Below are 13323 nucleotides of genomic sequence, written 5' to 3'. Positions count from 1 at the left end.
ATTTAGTTCTGTTTAAAGGAGGACTTAAACCAGTGAGAGAAAAGAAGCCCTAGGGTTAAACCAATCGTATAATTAAAATGCTCTTTGATGCACACTCACTTTTTTGGCTGTACATTATAGTGCCACTATCATTGGCTCCATGATATTTCTTGTGAAGACTTTGCGCATCATTTGGTGATGTGGTGTCAAGTTTCATGTCAATAGCATGTTCCAGAGCCGTTAAAAGAGAGAGTTGTGACACCTCCATAGTCTTCTGCTGTAATCAGAACATGCAACATGGGGGCATCAACGTCAGGTGTTGTAGCCACTGTTTCAATGCATGGTACAGCTGCAGGGAGGCCATGTTTGAGAGAGGACCAAACTAGTTCAACCTTATATAAATGTAATATAGGCCTATGCATGCTGCTTCCATTAGGCTATACTATGTTATTTGGTGAAAAGTATTACTCACCCACACACTCAGGGCATGTGGAAGGAAGGAGATCCAGACACAATGAACTTACTTATTAGCAGATGATAGTGTGAGGAAGAGGGCTGTCTGCAGCTGCTCTGGTGGTGACAGTACCTTGGCTATAGCAGCAGCAGCAGCAGCAGCAGCACAGGTGGTGGGTGGCTGCACTGGCTGCTCCTCACCATAAGCACAGACCTTGGTCCTCTATCACTGAACCTCACAATGCACCACATTATTTTAATGCAGGTATGGACTGCAGACAGGTCAGTCTAGTAGGCTACCTGCACTCTGTTCCTACGAAGACAAGCTTAAGACGTGCAGAATGTATGTTCTTTTTCTCATTTCATTATCTAAGAATGTGACCTGAAGTTATCTGAAGCCTGGTGTTACACACTCCGGTACAGTAGGTGGCGGTATGTGATATAGCCCTACGTTGGTTTGAGAAGAAGAAGAAGAAGCAGTAGTGTTGCAGAGCCGCCGGGAGAACAGTTCAGAGATGACAGCCAGTCGAGACCGATGTGTATAGATGAAAAGCACAGTGAGAGGAATCATGTTTGAAAACTTCAGAGAAAGACTTCACATGGTCCAGCAGGACTTCACTACGGGGTTGGTCTGCTTTCTGACTAAACGTTGCTAGCTTTGGCTAACCCAAACTCCCAGTCCATATAGCATGATATATGCTTCCCCTAGCTTAGCTAGATGTGTGTCTTAGATTTTGTTATTGTAGTGTAACTAACATGTACACTACACCTGATGATACATTATGCATTATACTTTATATTTGTTATACTATCTATGATTATACACAGGTTAATGTGGCTACCGTGACAGTGCCTAGTGTTCAGCTGTAACGTTCGTCTATGTTCCCCTTCCTGAATGTGTTGATATGAGTTCTAGGCTAATTCATTGTCGATATCATTTCCAATGTTACAAATAGTTCAGTTCATTTTCGCTTCGTTGTCGTCCTAAGTAGTTCACTCTCTAAGCCGTTCCTTGTTATTGGTCTCAGCTGACTGTCATGTGAGGGGGTCATGTGGGTCTTTGCTGTACGCAGAGGACCGTGAACGCACCACACAGTTCCGAAGCAAAACCAAAATGAAAACAAACAATGGAATAACAAAAAGAGTCAAACAGTGTTTCTGTGTCAGCATTGTGAATTAGCCTATTTCAGCAATGTTCTGTACTATGGCTTATACTATCAATATTATTTTAGCATTGTGTATAACGTGATAAAAAACGTTTATATAGGCCTATTTAATCATGTTTAGTTGTGCATTGTCTATTGCACTAGTTATTCAAATAGAGGAAAACAATACAGTAGGCTACAAGTTAAATATTTGGGTTAAAATAAAAAAATAAAAAGCCACCACAGCAGCCACACTGAGGAGGCTGCCTATCTCTATATGTCACATCATATGCACAACAGCTCACTTCCCTCTGTTTGTGTGTAGAGCAAGCACTTTGATATTTCTCATGCATACATTCCCATGCTTTTATTCTACATTCTGACTAGACTGACAGCTAATCTCTCTCTCTCTCTCTCTCTCTCTCTCTCTCTCTCTCTCTCTCTCTCTCTCTCTCTCTCTCTCTCTCTCTCTCTCTCTCTCTCTGTTCCTTCTCCCTCCAGCTTCAAGACTTTGGGAGACAAATCGAGAGACCCCAAAATCAGGAGAAGACCCAGGTTGTGTGTTTTTGTACTTGTACTTGTACAGTCATCTTTATGAGGACCATATTTTAGCTTTTAACCTTTTGATTGAATAGTTTTTTGGGAAAGTGAGGACATTTGGCCTGGGTTGAACTTCTTCAAAGGCCTGTTTGAGGGTTAACACTAGGTTTAAAGGCTCAGGGTTAGAATTAGGTTTAGTTTAATGCCTCGTTTCCACCGAGTAGAGCGGGTCGGGTCGGAGCGGTTCGGTCCGGGTAGTTTGGCTTTTCATTTGCCAAAAGTTGGGTAGGGTACGGTTTAAGCGCACCTAACCGCTCTGAGCCGCTCCCGATCTCAGTACTCCTCCGTAGGGGTACTAGCGGCCTGAAAGCGGGCCGAAAATGCATGAGAAGGCGGAGCTACACACTGCCGTCATTTGATTGGTCGAAAGAATCATTTCCGTCATGTGTAGATCTCGGCAAGAGTGAAGAGAGTCTTGTGTTTTGGCGAAAATGTGAGCACAGCTCTGTTTATTGTGTGGTGTTTTTCCTCGTCAATAAATTAATCAGTTGGTTACACTGTGTCCCATAGTCACGTAGCTGCTGCAGCCAGCACTGTTCGCTCACTGTCTCTATGAGTTGCGCCGAGCGGTCTCTGTGTGTTTACGCCATAGATAGTAGTAAAATACACGCTCACAACAACACGGGGGGAATACATAAAGAAGCGGCTGGTTTGAATCATCTCCGCCGTTTGTAGTCACCTCGGCTAGAGTGAAGAGAGTTTTGGCGAAAATGTGAGCGCGGCACTGTTTATTGTGTGGTGTTTTTCCTCGTCATTAAATGAATCAGTTGGCTACACTGTGTCCCACTGCTACGATGTCACGTAGCTGCCGCAGCCAGTGCTGTTCGCTCACTGTCTCTATCAGTTGCACCGAGCCGTCTCTGTGCTCACAACACGGGGGGAATAAATAAAGAAGCGGCTGGTTTGACCAAGCAAAAACAAGAGACCGCTGGCTTGACCACAGTTGTTCCCACAGCCCGATAGTTTGACCCACATTCTGGCGTCGGCTATCGCAGTCCAGCCTAAACCCCGCCCTACCAGTAAGGGTAGGGTCGGCGGTGGAAACAACACCGAGATTCTTAAAAGTGAGCTGTCCCGCTCTGAGCCGCTCCGATCCGACCCGCTCTACTCGGTGGAAACGAGGCATTAGTTTAGAGTTAGTGTAACGGTTGGAGTTAGGCATTTAGTTTTGATGGTTAGTGCAAGGGTTGGGGTAAGGCATTTAGTTTTGATGGTTAGAGACTAGGGAATGCATTATATCAATGAGTGTCCTCACAAAGATAGAAACGTGTGTGTGTGTGTGTGTGGCTGGGTGTGTTTACTGTTTCATAACTTACTGCTGTGAAGGGGGGCGGGGGGGTTCCGCTAAATCCTATTTACATCATTCAGTCATTCACTACAAATGAACAAGCCCCCCCGCCTCTGGAACAATGTGTCATTCTTCTTTGTTGTTTTTGTTGTGTTCAGGTTTGAGGAAAGCCTTCCTTATTTCAGTGCTGGACTGGAAATCCTCAGCAGGTCTCTACACACACGCACGCACGCACGCACGCACGCACGCACACACACACACACACACACACACACACACACACACACACACACACACACACACACACAATTTCCAAGCCTATTTAGATGGTGTGTTTACATATCATATTTGTTCCCATAGGTATGAGGACACATGGTTTCCGCTCCATAAAAGAACCAAAGACTGTGCTCAGGCTGCAGAGGTAGGGTCAACATCACCTGTTTGTACAAACTAAAGTATCTCCTAGGGTGGGTGGTGGTGTACCTGTTTTAATAGATGCCTCAAATATGTGGATATTTAAAAATAGTGTCGCCCACATTGTCACGCTATTGGAATAAATAATAGTGGCACAGCCCCACACATGAGACACACAGATTCTACCATTAGACTGCTCTCAACATGTCTTTCTCTGTATGTCATTCCCCTCTCTATCCCTGACCAATCAGAGCAGACCGGTGTTTTCTGGGACGGTGGGTCTTAAAGTTGTGTTCAGGCTCTAAACAGAACGTCTTCGAAGAGATGCTAGCTGTGTCCCAATTAAGGGGCCGCATCCTTCTAAGGACGCGGTCTACGCGGTCTATGAAGGCCATAGCCCGTGAATGCCGAACCGAAGGCCGAACGAGCGTTGTTAAATGAGACGGTCTCCGCAGGTCTCCGTATACGAGCATTTCCGGGTTTGCGTAACAAGCCGTTACCTTGCGTGACGACTCGCCGCTCCTGTGCTGCCTAGCAACCCTGATTGCTGCCAACGGAGACAGCCTTGTCAACTGAGGAAAAAAGAAGTTGCCTACCAGACGAAAAGAAAAAAAAGTACAAGAAAAAAGATGGACAAGAAAAACAAAAGAAAAGACAAGAAAAAAAGAAAGGAAGATAAAAGTTAAGAAGATGGAGCAACACGTTGCTGTTTTGTTATTTTTTATTTTATTTTATGCCATCTCTGAAAAAACCGCAATGAATCTTGGGATATGTTGGGCCGCGAACGATACATCTGTTGGACCCTTCAAAACCGTGAAACGAAGGCTGCATTTCTCGGCCGCATATGAAGGAGCCTTCCAAATGGGAAAAGCCTTGACGTGCCGCTATGACGCAATCGGTCTTCAAATGCAGCCTTCGTAGGCTGCGGCCCCTTAATTGGGACATAGCTTGTATGTCATTCCCCTCTCTATCCCTGACCAATCAGAGCAGACCGGTGTTTTCTGGGACGGTGGGTCTCGAAGTTGTGTTCAGGCTCTAAACAGAACGTCTTTGCAGAGAGGCTATTAGATGAAATACAGGAATGCAAGTGTGAGAAATAAAAAGGGATTTTTTGACTCTACACCATGAAAACAGTTTCTAGTATATAGTTTTTTTTACCTAGTAATATAAATCTGTGTGTGTGTGTGTGTGTGTGTGTGTGTGTGTGTGTGTGTGTGTGTGTGTGTGTGTGTGTGTGTGTGTGTGTGTGTGTGTGTGTGTGTGTGTGTGTGTGTGTGTGTGTGTGTGTGTGTGTGTGTGTGTGTGTGTGTGTGTGTGTGTGTGTGTGTGTCAGGCAGTAGATGGAGACATAGTGATGCTGTCTGCTCACTGGGAGAGGAGGAGATCAGCTCTGAGCCAGCTAGAGGAGCAGCTGCAGGGTGTACCAGCCTTCACCAGTCAGCTGGATGCTATCACTGCTAACATAGGTACACAGTCTGTGTCACGCCTTTCTCTGTCCGCTAGTGGAAGGCAGCCCCTGATTGGTTCATGTAGTCATCAATATACAGGGCTCCCTTCTACGAAAATAGGAGATGGAAAGCCACACTGGCTGACTTAACTGGTGTGTGTGTGTGTGTGTGTGTGTGTGTGTGTGTGTGTGTGTGTGTGTGTGTGTGTGTGTGTGTGTGTGTGTGTGTGTGTGTGTGTGTGTGTGTGTGTGTGTGTGTGTGTGCATCGGGTGTGTGCGTCCGTGCGTGTGTCCGTCCAGCACTTATGGAGGGCGACTTTGAGGAGATGGAGAGCAGACTGGTTTACCTGGAGACTCTGTGCTGTCAGTGTGAACAGCAGACATTCAAACAACACCACAGCAACCAACTAGAAGTCTATAAGAAGAAGAAGAGGTATGAGACACAGTACATATCCCCTAATCATCTCCTATGCGGCTCAATGTGTTATAGTTGGCATCGGTTGCTTAGTGAGATCCTTGTATACTGCCATCACCGTCATATGTAGTGCTTTTTCTGCTGTACAAAATAATTGTCCATCTTACATTTTTTGGTAACATATACAAATGAATTCATTATAGAATGTTGTCCATATTAAAATGTGTTGTCTTTTCTATACATATCATATACATTCTGGTCAAGCATAGTTTGAGGGGGGGGGGCTAAGAACAAAGAGTTTCATTGCCAACGACTGCTTCAGTTATAGTTGTAAATGTGACAACAGTAGAAGTTGAAGCTAACGTTGTTGAAGCTAACTTGTGTGATGTTTGTCTTGTTAACAGGAAGGAGATGGAGGCGCTTCAAGGTGAGTTGCTTTACAGGCATCAAGGATCTAAACTATTGGCCTCTCTAATGCATCTTTGTAATCAGTTTAGTAACCCATGTAAAATACTATTTTAAACTGTATGTAGTCATTATCAATACAATAAGGTTGACTAATTGATGATGTGTGCTCATGGCATATCCATTAGTTTTAAAATTCAACAGACACCCGCCTTCAAGTGAGTTTACGTTTGTCAATTGAGCGATTCCAGTCCTTCTGTACAAATGAAATGAAGTACAATGATTTGGTAGGACAAGGCTAGAAATGTCATGTTAGAGCAGAAGAAACCACATTTTTATATAATTTTTTATAATGCCTTTGTCATGGTATGCTCACCCAGGAACAACAGCTAGCATTTTTTATTCAATTTTTATTTAACCTTTATTTACCCAGGCAAGCAAATTAAGAACAAAATTCTTATTTTCAAGTGCAGCCTGAAGGGGAAGGGGGAGGGGAGTGCTAAAAGTGAAAACAAGGTTATATATATATATATATATATATATATATATTACACTTTTACAAAAATATATAAAATACACTTTAAAAAAATTCAATATAATACAATACAATAAATTAAACAGTTAATCAATAGGGTATGACAGGAAGGGCAACTAGCAGGTGCAGGAGTCAACTAAGATTTCTTGCAGGTTTTGTTTGAAGACAGAGAGAGAGGTGAAGACAGAAAGTTTAAGGGTGTTTTGAAGGGTGTACCAGTCAAAGGCTGCAGCGAACCGGAAGGCACTGCGTCCAAAGACAGTGCAGACTTTGGGGATGGAGAGGCATAGTAAAAACACTACCGCTTTTATCCAAAGGGGCCGCTAGAATCAAGTTCCTCATTGCTACTTTAATGTTCTGAATGATGGTAACCCTGTTGAAGGGTTAAGCTTAGGGTTGGTGTGTTCTAACACTGAGGTGTCCTGTGTGTGTGTAGCTGAGCTGAATACTGAGCATGCTCAGAAGGTGGCAGAGCTGGAGCTGGCCAATCAGCAGAAACTGAAAGAACGGCAGAAAGTGTATGAAGAAGCCTTTAACCAAGACGTGAAGCAGTACCTGTCCACTGGATACCTGCAGCACAGAGGTGAGGCAATGTGCTTTATAGCATACATGTTATTATCAATAAAGAACGCCTTCCACTTTAAAGGTGGAGTCAGCCATTCTGGAGAACCTTTCTTATCAAAAGTTTTAATTCAAAATCAGTGAAATATCTCCTCCTCACGATCAGCTAGCTGTCTGTACTCTGTGTGCGCTGGGTAGTGACACTGAGGAGATATTCCCATTTTGTGACAAAAAGTGATTGTGACAACAAGCGTCCTCCAGAATCACTGACTCAACCTTTAAGGATGTCTGGTGTATACATCAGACCGGCATTAGACATTCTGACATGGCCCCGCCCCGTTGACTATAATGCAAACCTGCGGTCCAAAACAACATGAAAAGAAAACGATCAACAACGGTCCTAGCGGCTCTTACGATAGCATGCTCCCACTGAATGCAGAGCACAGGGGAAGCCGGTGACTTGTCATTTTCTGCTACCTATCAGATTTTGCTCCCTAGTGGTTTTGCGCATGCGCATTCTGAAAATAATAATCCTGCGTGAGCAGCCGTCAGATTCTGCTACCTTTTTGGCTGATGGTATTTTCTTTAAAAAAATTTTTTAACTGCGCAATTATGCTACACATATGTTTAAATTGCGCCTTTTGACCTGTGAGCATGTACACATGTGCATGTAAATACTAGCTTTGCTGCTGAATATAGAAATAAAATGATAGGCTAGGCTAGTGTTAACTTTACCGGACTCAGAGTGGAGAAAGTTTTCGCCGGTGGTGGGAGGGGGGTGTACATGGGTAGTGGTGTAAAATAACGTGATTCTGTAGTGGGAGCATTATTTGATAGAGACAATTGATCTCACATTATACCCTACTAAATCTATAATAACGTTATGAAGGAGCATCAAAATATGCTCCCCAAGCTTTCAGTGTAGGCTACAAGGGGTGAGTAGTGGTGTAAGTAACGTGATTCTGTAGTGGGAGCATTATTTGATAAAGACAATGGGTTACTGCTTACTGTACCCCTGAAATATTCAATAAACACGTTATAAAGCAGCATCAAAATATGCTCCCAATATTCCTACAGTGTACATTGGATGAGTAGTGGTGTAAAATAACGTGATTCTGTACTGGGAGCATCGTTTGATAGAGTTAATGGGTCTACAGATCAAATACGCTACCAATGACGTAAGGTAGCATTTTCTGATAGTTAGCAAAATCTGACGAGGGAGCAGAAAATGTCAGAACACCGGCAGACAAACTCTGGACATGCGGATTTGAGATATACCCGCTTATTTTGAATGATTGCGCTGTCACTGAATGGGCTCTAGATGACGTATTGCCGGCCTAATGTGATTGGTTATAAAATGATTAACATTGTTTTCATTGAAAGGTGCGGCAGTAGAGGATGACCAAACAGAGAAAGGTAATTAGAACATGTATACACGCGTGTATGGCTGCATGACTGTGGCAGTGCAATGCCAGCTTGTGCATGTACTTCAAGTTTCACATTCACTGAGATGATAATAAAAGCATACAGATAACAGTAGATCTTTCTATGTCTATGCCTGTGTTACGAATGTCACTCAGTCAATCTTATGTCCACCAACTTCTTACATTCTTAGGCAGAGTTAAGACAATATCTGCTTTTGTTTCACATTCCTGAAAGGTGGAGTCAGTGATTCTTTTGTCAAGATCAGTGAATATCTCATCACGATCAGCTACCTGTACTTGTGTGTGCTGGAAAAAAAATCCAGTGTTAATACACAGCCTAGGTTCTGTAAACGGGCTACGGTGGGTTCCTTTCTTTACACACCCAGTTACAGAGCCTAGGCTGTGTATAAACACAGCCCAATCACTTTTTGACAACAAGCATTCTCCAGAATGGCTGACTACACCTTTAAGCTTGGTCAATAGTTGGAGAAATCAATGTTTCTCACTATTCTCTATGAATAATCCTAACTGTGTACAACTCATCAGAAGACTTGTGTTTGATTCACATGTCTGTTGATGCTCTCAGTATTAAGAGGAGGGACCTTTTATATCTGAGCATTTGACCATGTCAAATTCAACCTGCCATACATTTCTTCCTGTTGTTGTTATTTTATTAAAGTGAATAAAATGTGCATGTAGGCTTCTTCCTCCAGATAACTGGGCTTGTGCATGAGACTGTGATAAAGTGTTGTGGTGTACACTTACAGCTCTGGTAACAGTGATTCTGGAGAACACTTGTTGTCAAAATCACTTGTTGTCAAACTCTCCTCACGATTCGCTACCTGTCCCTACTGTGCTGCATTTAAAAAAGATAATAATTGTGTTAATTCACAGCCTGGGCTCTGTAAACACAGGTATGTAAACAAAGGAGGTTCACACAGTAGCTCTCACCATACCTGTTTACAGAGCCCAGGCTGTGCATTAACACTGGATTTTTTTCAGCACACACACACGGTACGGACACTCGGACAGGTAGCAGATTGTGAGGAGATATTCACTGATTTTGACAAAAAGTGATTTTGGCAATAAGCATTCTCCAGCACTGCTGACTCCATCTATTTTTTCATTTTTTTTTTGGGCATTTTTATGCTTTATTGATAGTGTAGAGACAGAGTTGAAATGGGGCAGAGAGGGGAGTAACATGCAGAGAACGACCGCGGGCTGGAATAGAACCCAGGTCTGCTGCTGGCCGAGGCCCATGGGGGGGACGCCCTACCAACTGAGCTAAGGGCGCCCCTCCATCTTTTTAAGTATTCAAGCATGTCTATGTTTTCCATCTGCTGCTTATTAGTATCTGTAGTGAACAAACTACACACAGATATTATGGGCCTCAAGAAAAGGGAATTGTAAATATTAGAAAACTCTATTACACTGTGTGTGTGTGTGTGTGTGTGTGTGTGTGTGTGTGTGTGTGTGTGTGTGTGTGTGTGTGTGTGTGTGTGTGTGTGTGTGTGTGTGTGTGTGTGTGTGTGTGTGTGTGTGTGTGTGTGTGTGTGTGTGTGTGTGTGTGTGTGTGTTTGTAGAGCCAACAGCAGCTGATGTGAGCGTTCTGGACCACATGACGGTGACTAACATCTCAGACGAGGAGGCTTTGGATGACTTCCTCAACTCTACTAGTGATGAAATAAGCCCTGTGTCATCACTGACCTCAGGTAAAGGGCCCACTCACACTAGGCCATCCATACCGTTTGTGTGTGTGTGTGTGTGTGTGTGTGTGTGTGTGTGTGTGTGTGTGTGTGTGTGTGTGTGCGTGTCTGTGCTTGTGTGTGCGTAAGAATTTATTTGACTTAATGTAACGATTGATTAAGAGCTCATGAGTTACTTTAACATTCTTCTGAACAGTAAAATAGGCTGATGTTTATTATATACCACAATGTATTGGGATTTATTGGGAGAAACCAAGCGATACCATGTCAATTCAGATATTCGAAATAGGGTGATCAGGGTCTCATAACCAAGTTTTACGATTATACGACTGTGAGATTGTAGGTCCAAATGGGCTCCATCGAATACTGGACTATTAAGGGTCACCCATAATAAATATATATACTGTATATCATGCTCTCTAAAGATCAATGACTGGCCATAGTTTCACTGTTTGTTGAACTGTGAACCGAAAAAAGACAAAAACTTGAAAATATATAACAATGGAATCATGAACGGTCCTTAAGCTGATCATTCTCCCATATGAATCCATCATGTGACAGGGTGACCCCGCTTGCTACTACCCCTGTGTTCCAGATCTCATACTCTTTCTTTTTTCTTTTCTACATAATACAGCAGATCATGAAAATGATCTAGTTAGTATGCTACACTTGGGACATACTTTTACTTATTTATTTCATCATAACATTGCGCCTTGATCTTGCCTCTTACTTGTATATCTGTCTCATCCCCGGTTGATTTCATACGGAGGCTCCGTCGATGTGCTGTCACTTTCGGTTTGCACTGGATTGTGGGTCAGAATCACCCAAATAGCATGCTGTTTTCAAAACTAAAAATCGCCACCTGGATGTAGTAGACATCTGGGTATTTTTAAGCATACTAAATCTGACCACAAGAATCGGGACATCCTACACTTTTTTTTTCTACCATACCTTAGATAGTATGGGGATTGGAGGCCAGGGCATGTCTGGAGGTGATACTCCACAGAGAGTTGAGTCATTAGTTACTCAGTGAAACAACATTAGTCTCTTAAAGGTTTAGTAAGAGGAATGGTCAGTTTAGCTAACTTCCTGTCAGTGACTGCAGTTAGCAGTCCCCTCCCTCGTCCCTACGTCCCCACATTAATGCACTGCGGTCTTCAAGCAGTGAGTTATCTAGCATCATCTCAGATGTGATAAAACATGATAAAAACCATCAAAACAGACATTGGGAAGGATTTTTACCTGCTCCGCCATTGTAGGCACATAAACATTCCTCCATCTGCTCTGCACCTGCACCGGCAGTGAGACGTTTGCTGGTTTGTAGCGTTCCCTCCTCTGATTGGTTATCAGTAGTTGGATCCCCGAAAAGTTTATTTGCCGATTACATGCAGAGCGAGTGACTGAGAGATCGGCTTTATGAAACGCGCACACTATATAAGTGATCACTGTATGAATAAAGAGCGATTTAACACTTATATTAACATAAATAAATCGCTTACTTCACCTTTAACAGGTCCAGACCTGGAGTCCTGCTCTTCTGGCTCTTGGAGAAGTCCATTGACCCAAACCCCGCCCACAAACAACCCACTGACCAACCAGGAGGCAGCAGACTGGGAGCAGGAAGAGGAAGTCAGTGAGGACAGTGAGGAGCCTGTGGTGCAGTCGGACGAGGAGGACGTCCACCCAGACATGTCTCTAGTCGGCCTGACGTTGGCACATTGAACACATCCAAAGACACTTAACCCTTTGACGCTGAAGTCAAACACTTGTTTCACATTTGACATTAAAGCATGCCTTTATAAGAAATGCTGTATTTCTATGGTAGGGCTGGGCCATTTCACCTCAAATCAATATCACCATCAATTGAACATTTTACTCTCCATAATGATTTTTGAACGATTTTTTTATTTATGTTTTGCTCTCATAGTTCACTGACTGGTTTCTACTGTGTATATGCTCGAATATTAAAGCTGGGATATTTGATCTAATGAAATAGTGCATATGGGTATCCTATCCTTTGTGATTTTAAAAGAAATGAAGGAAATGCACAGAAGAACTATGCATGGTTAGTTGTGGAATATATTTCCAACTGAAATCAAAGCTTTGCTTGAAATGAAAATGTCTCATATCAGTTTTGAAGTCAAAATTTTAAAAGTTGTCTAAAACAGTAGAAAATAAATCACTTGCATTTCTTGCTAAATCAGATAAATTGTTTAGAATATTTCCATTTGAAAAGTAGAAAACAACTTGATTCTCTAGTAAACTAATAATTTAAATATAGAATATATATTTTTTTTAAGTCAATTAATCACCTCTGATTAAGAAGAGGAAAGAAAAAGGAGGGGCGTGGACAGGGCCCGAATCAAAATAAAGAACATATGCAAGTTCCTGTTCCATTCTGTCCTTGCGTTCCAAATCACATACTCTTTCTTTTTACTACACTACATACTAAAGTACAGAAGAGTTTTGGGGCCACAGGAGAGAGAAAAAATCAGATTAGGAAGAATTTTTTTTCATTATGTTGAGAAATGTCAAGAATAAAGATGAATACTCCAAAATGCTGTTGAAGTTAGTGGGGCATTTATGTATTTTCAGCATACTACAATTGACGTGCATGTATTGGGACATCCTAAATCTTTTTTTGGCATACTAAATAGTAGGTAAGTATGGGAATTGGAACGCAAGATGAATTTCGGCTTTCGATTAATCAGTAATCAAATGCCCAATGCCCAGCCTGTTTCTATGGTAGGCTTACGTCATGCTGCTGCCTAATAAGGAAGATTTTCTTTTCATTATGTCGAGAAATGTCAAGAATAAAGACGAATACTCCAAAATGCTATTGTTAGTGGGGCATTTATGTATTTTCAGCATACTACAATTTGCGCGCATGTATTGGGGCATCCTAAATCTTTTTCTGGCATACTAAATAGTAGGGAAGTATGGGGATTGGA

The 13323-nt window shown here is 42.5% G+C and overlaps 1 protein-coding gene across 2 annotated transcripts; it reads left to right on the top strand.

Annotated features, from left to right (window-relative positions):
- The first annotated feature begins 926 nt into the window (after positions 1–926).
- LOC307259414 (dysbindin-A-like) lies at positions 927–12849 on the top strand. 2 transcript variants are annotated; one of them, XM_080039245.1, is made up of 11 exons: positions 927–1057; positions 2079–2132; positions 3624–3674; positions 3826–3886; positions 5213–5345; positions 5627–5759; positions 6146–6168; positions 7118–7264; positions 8626–8658; positions 10250–10378; positions 11886–12849. In XM_080039245.1, the coding sequence occupies exons 1-11, from the start codon at positions 978–980 to the stop codon at positions 12092–12094; spliced, it is 1053 nt and encodes a 350-aa protein (XP_079895371.1). In that variant the 5' UTR covers positions 927–977; the 3' UTR covers positions 12095–12849. The 2 variants fall into 2 exon arrangements, with proteins under 2 accessions (XP_079895371.1, XP_079895372.1); XM_080039246.1 differs by lacking the exon at positions 8626–8658.
- Positions 12850–13323: the final 474 nt, after the last annotated feature.

Source organism: Ammodytes marinus (assembly GCF_949987685.1).
Source record: "Ammodytes marinus genome assembly, chromosome: 13".
In the NCBI taxonomy this organism is placed as follows: Eukaryota; Metazoa; Chordata; class Actinopteri; order Uranoscopiformes; family Ammodytidae; genus Ammodytes; species Ammodytes marinus.
Note: the sequence above shows the minus strand (reverse complement) of the source record. Positions and strands in the feature narration are given on the sequence as shown.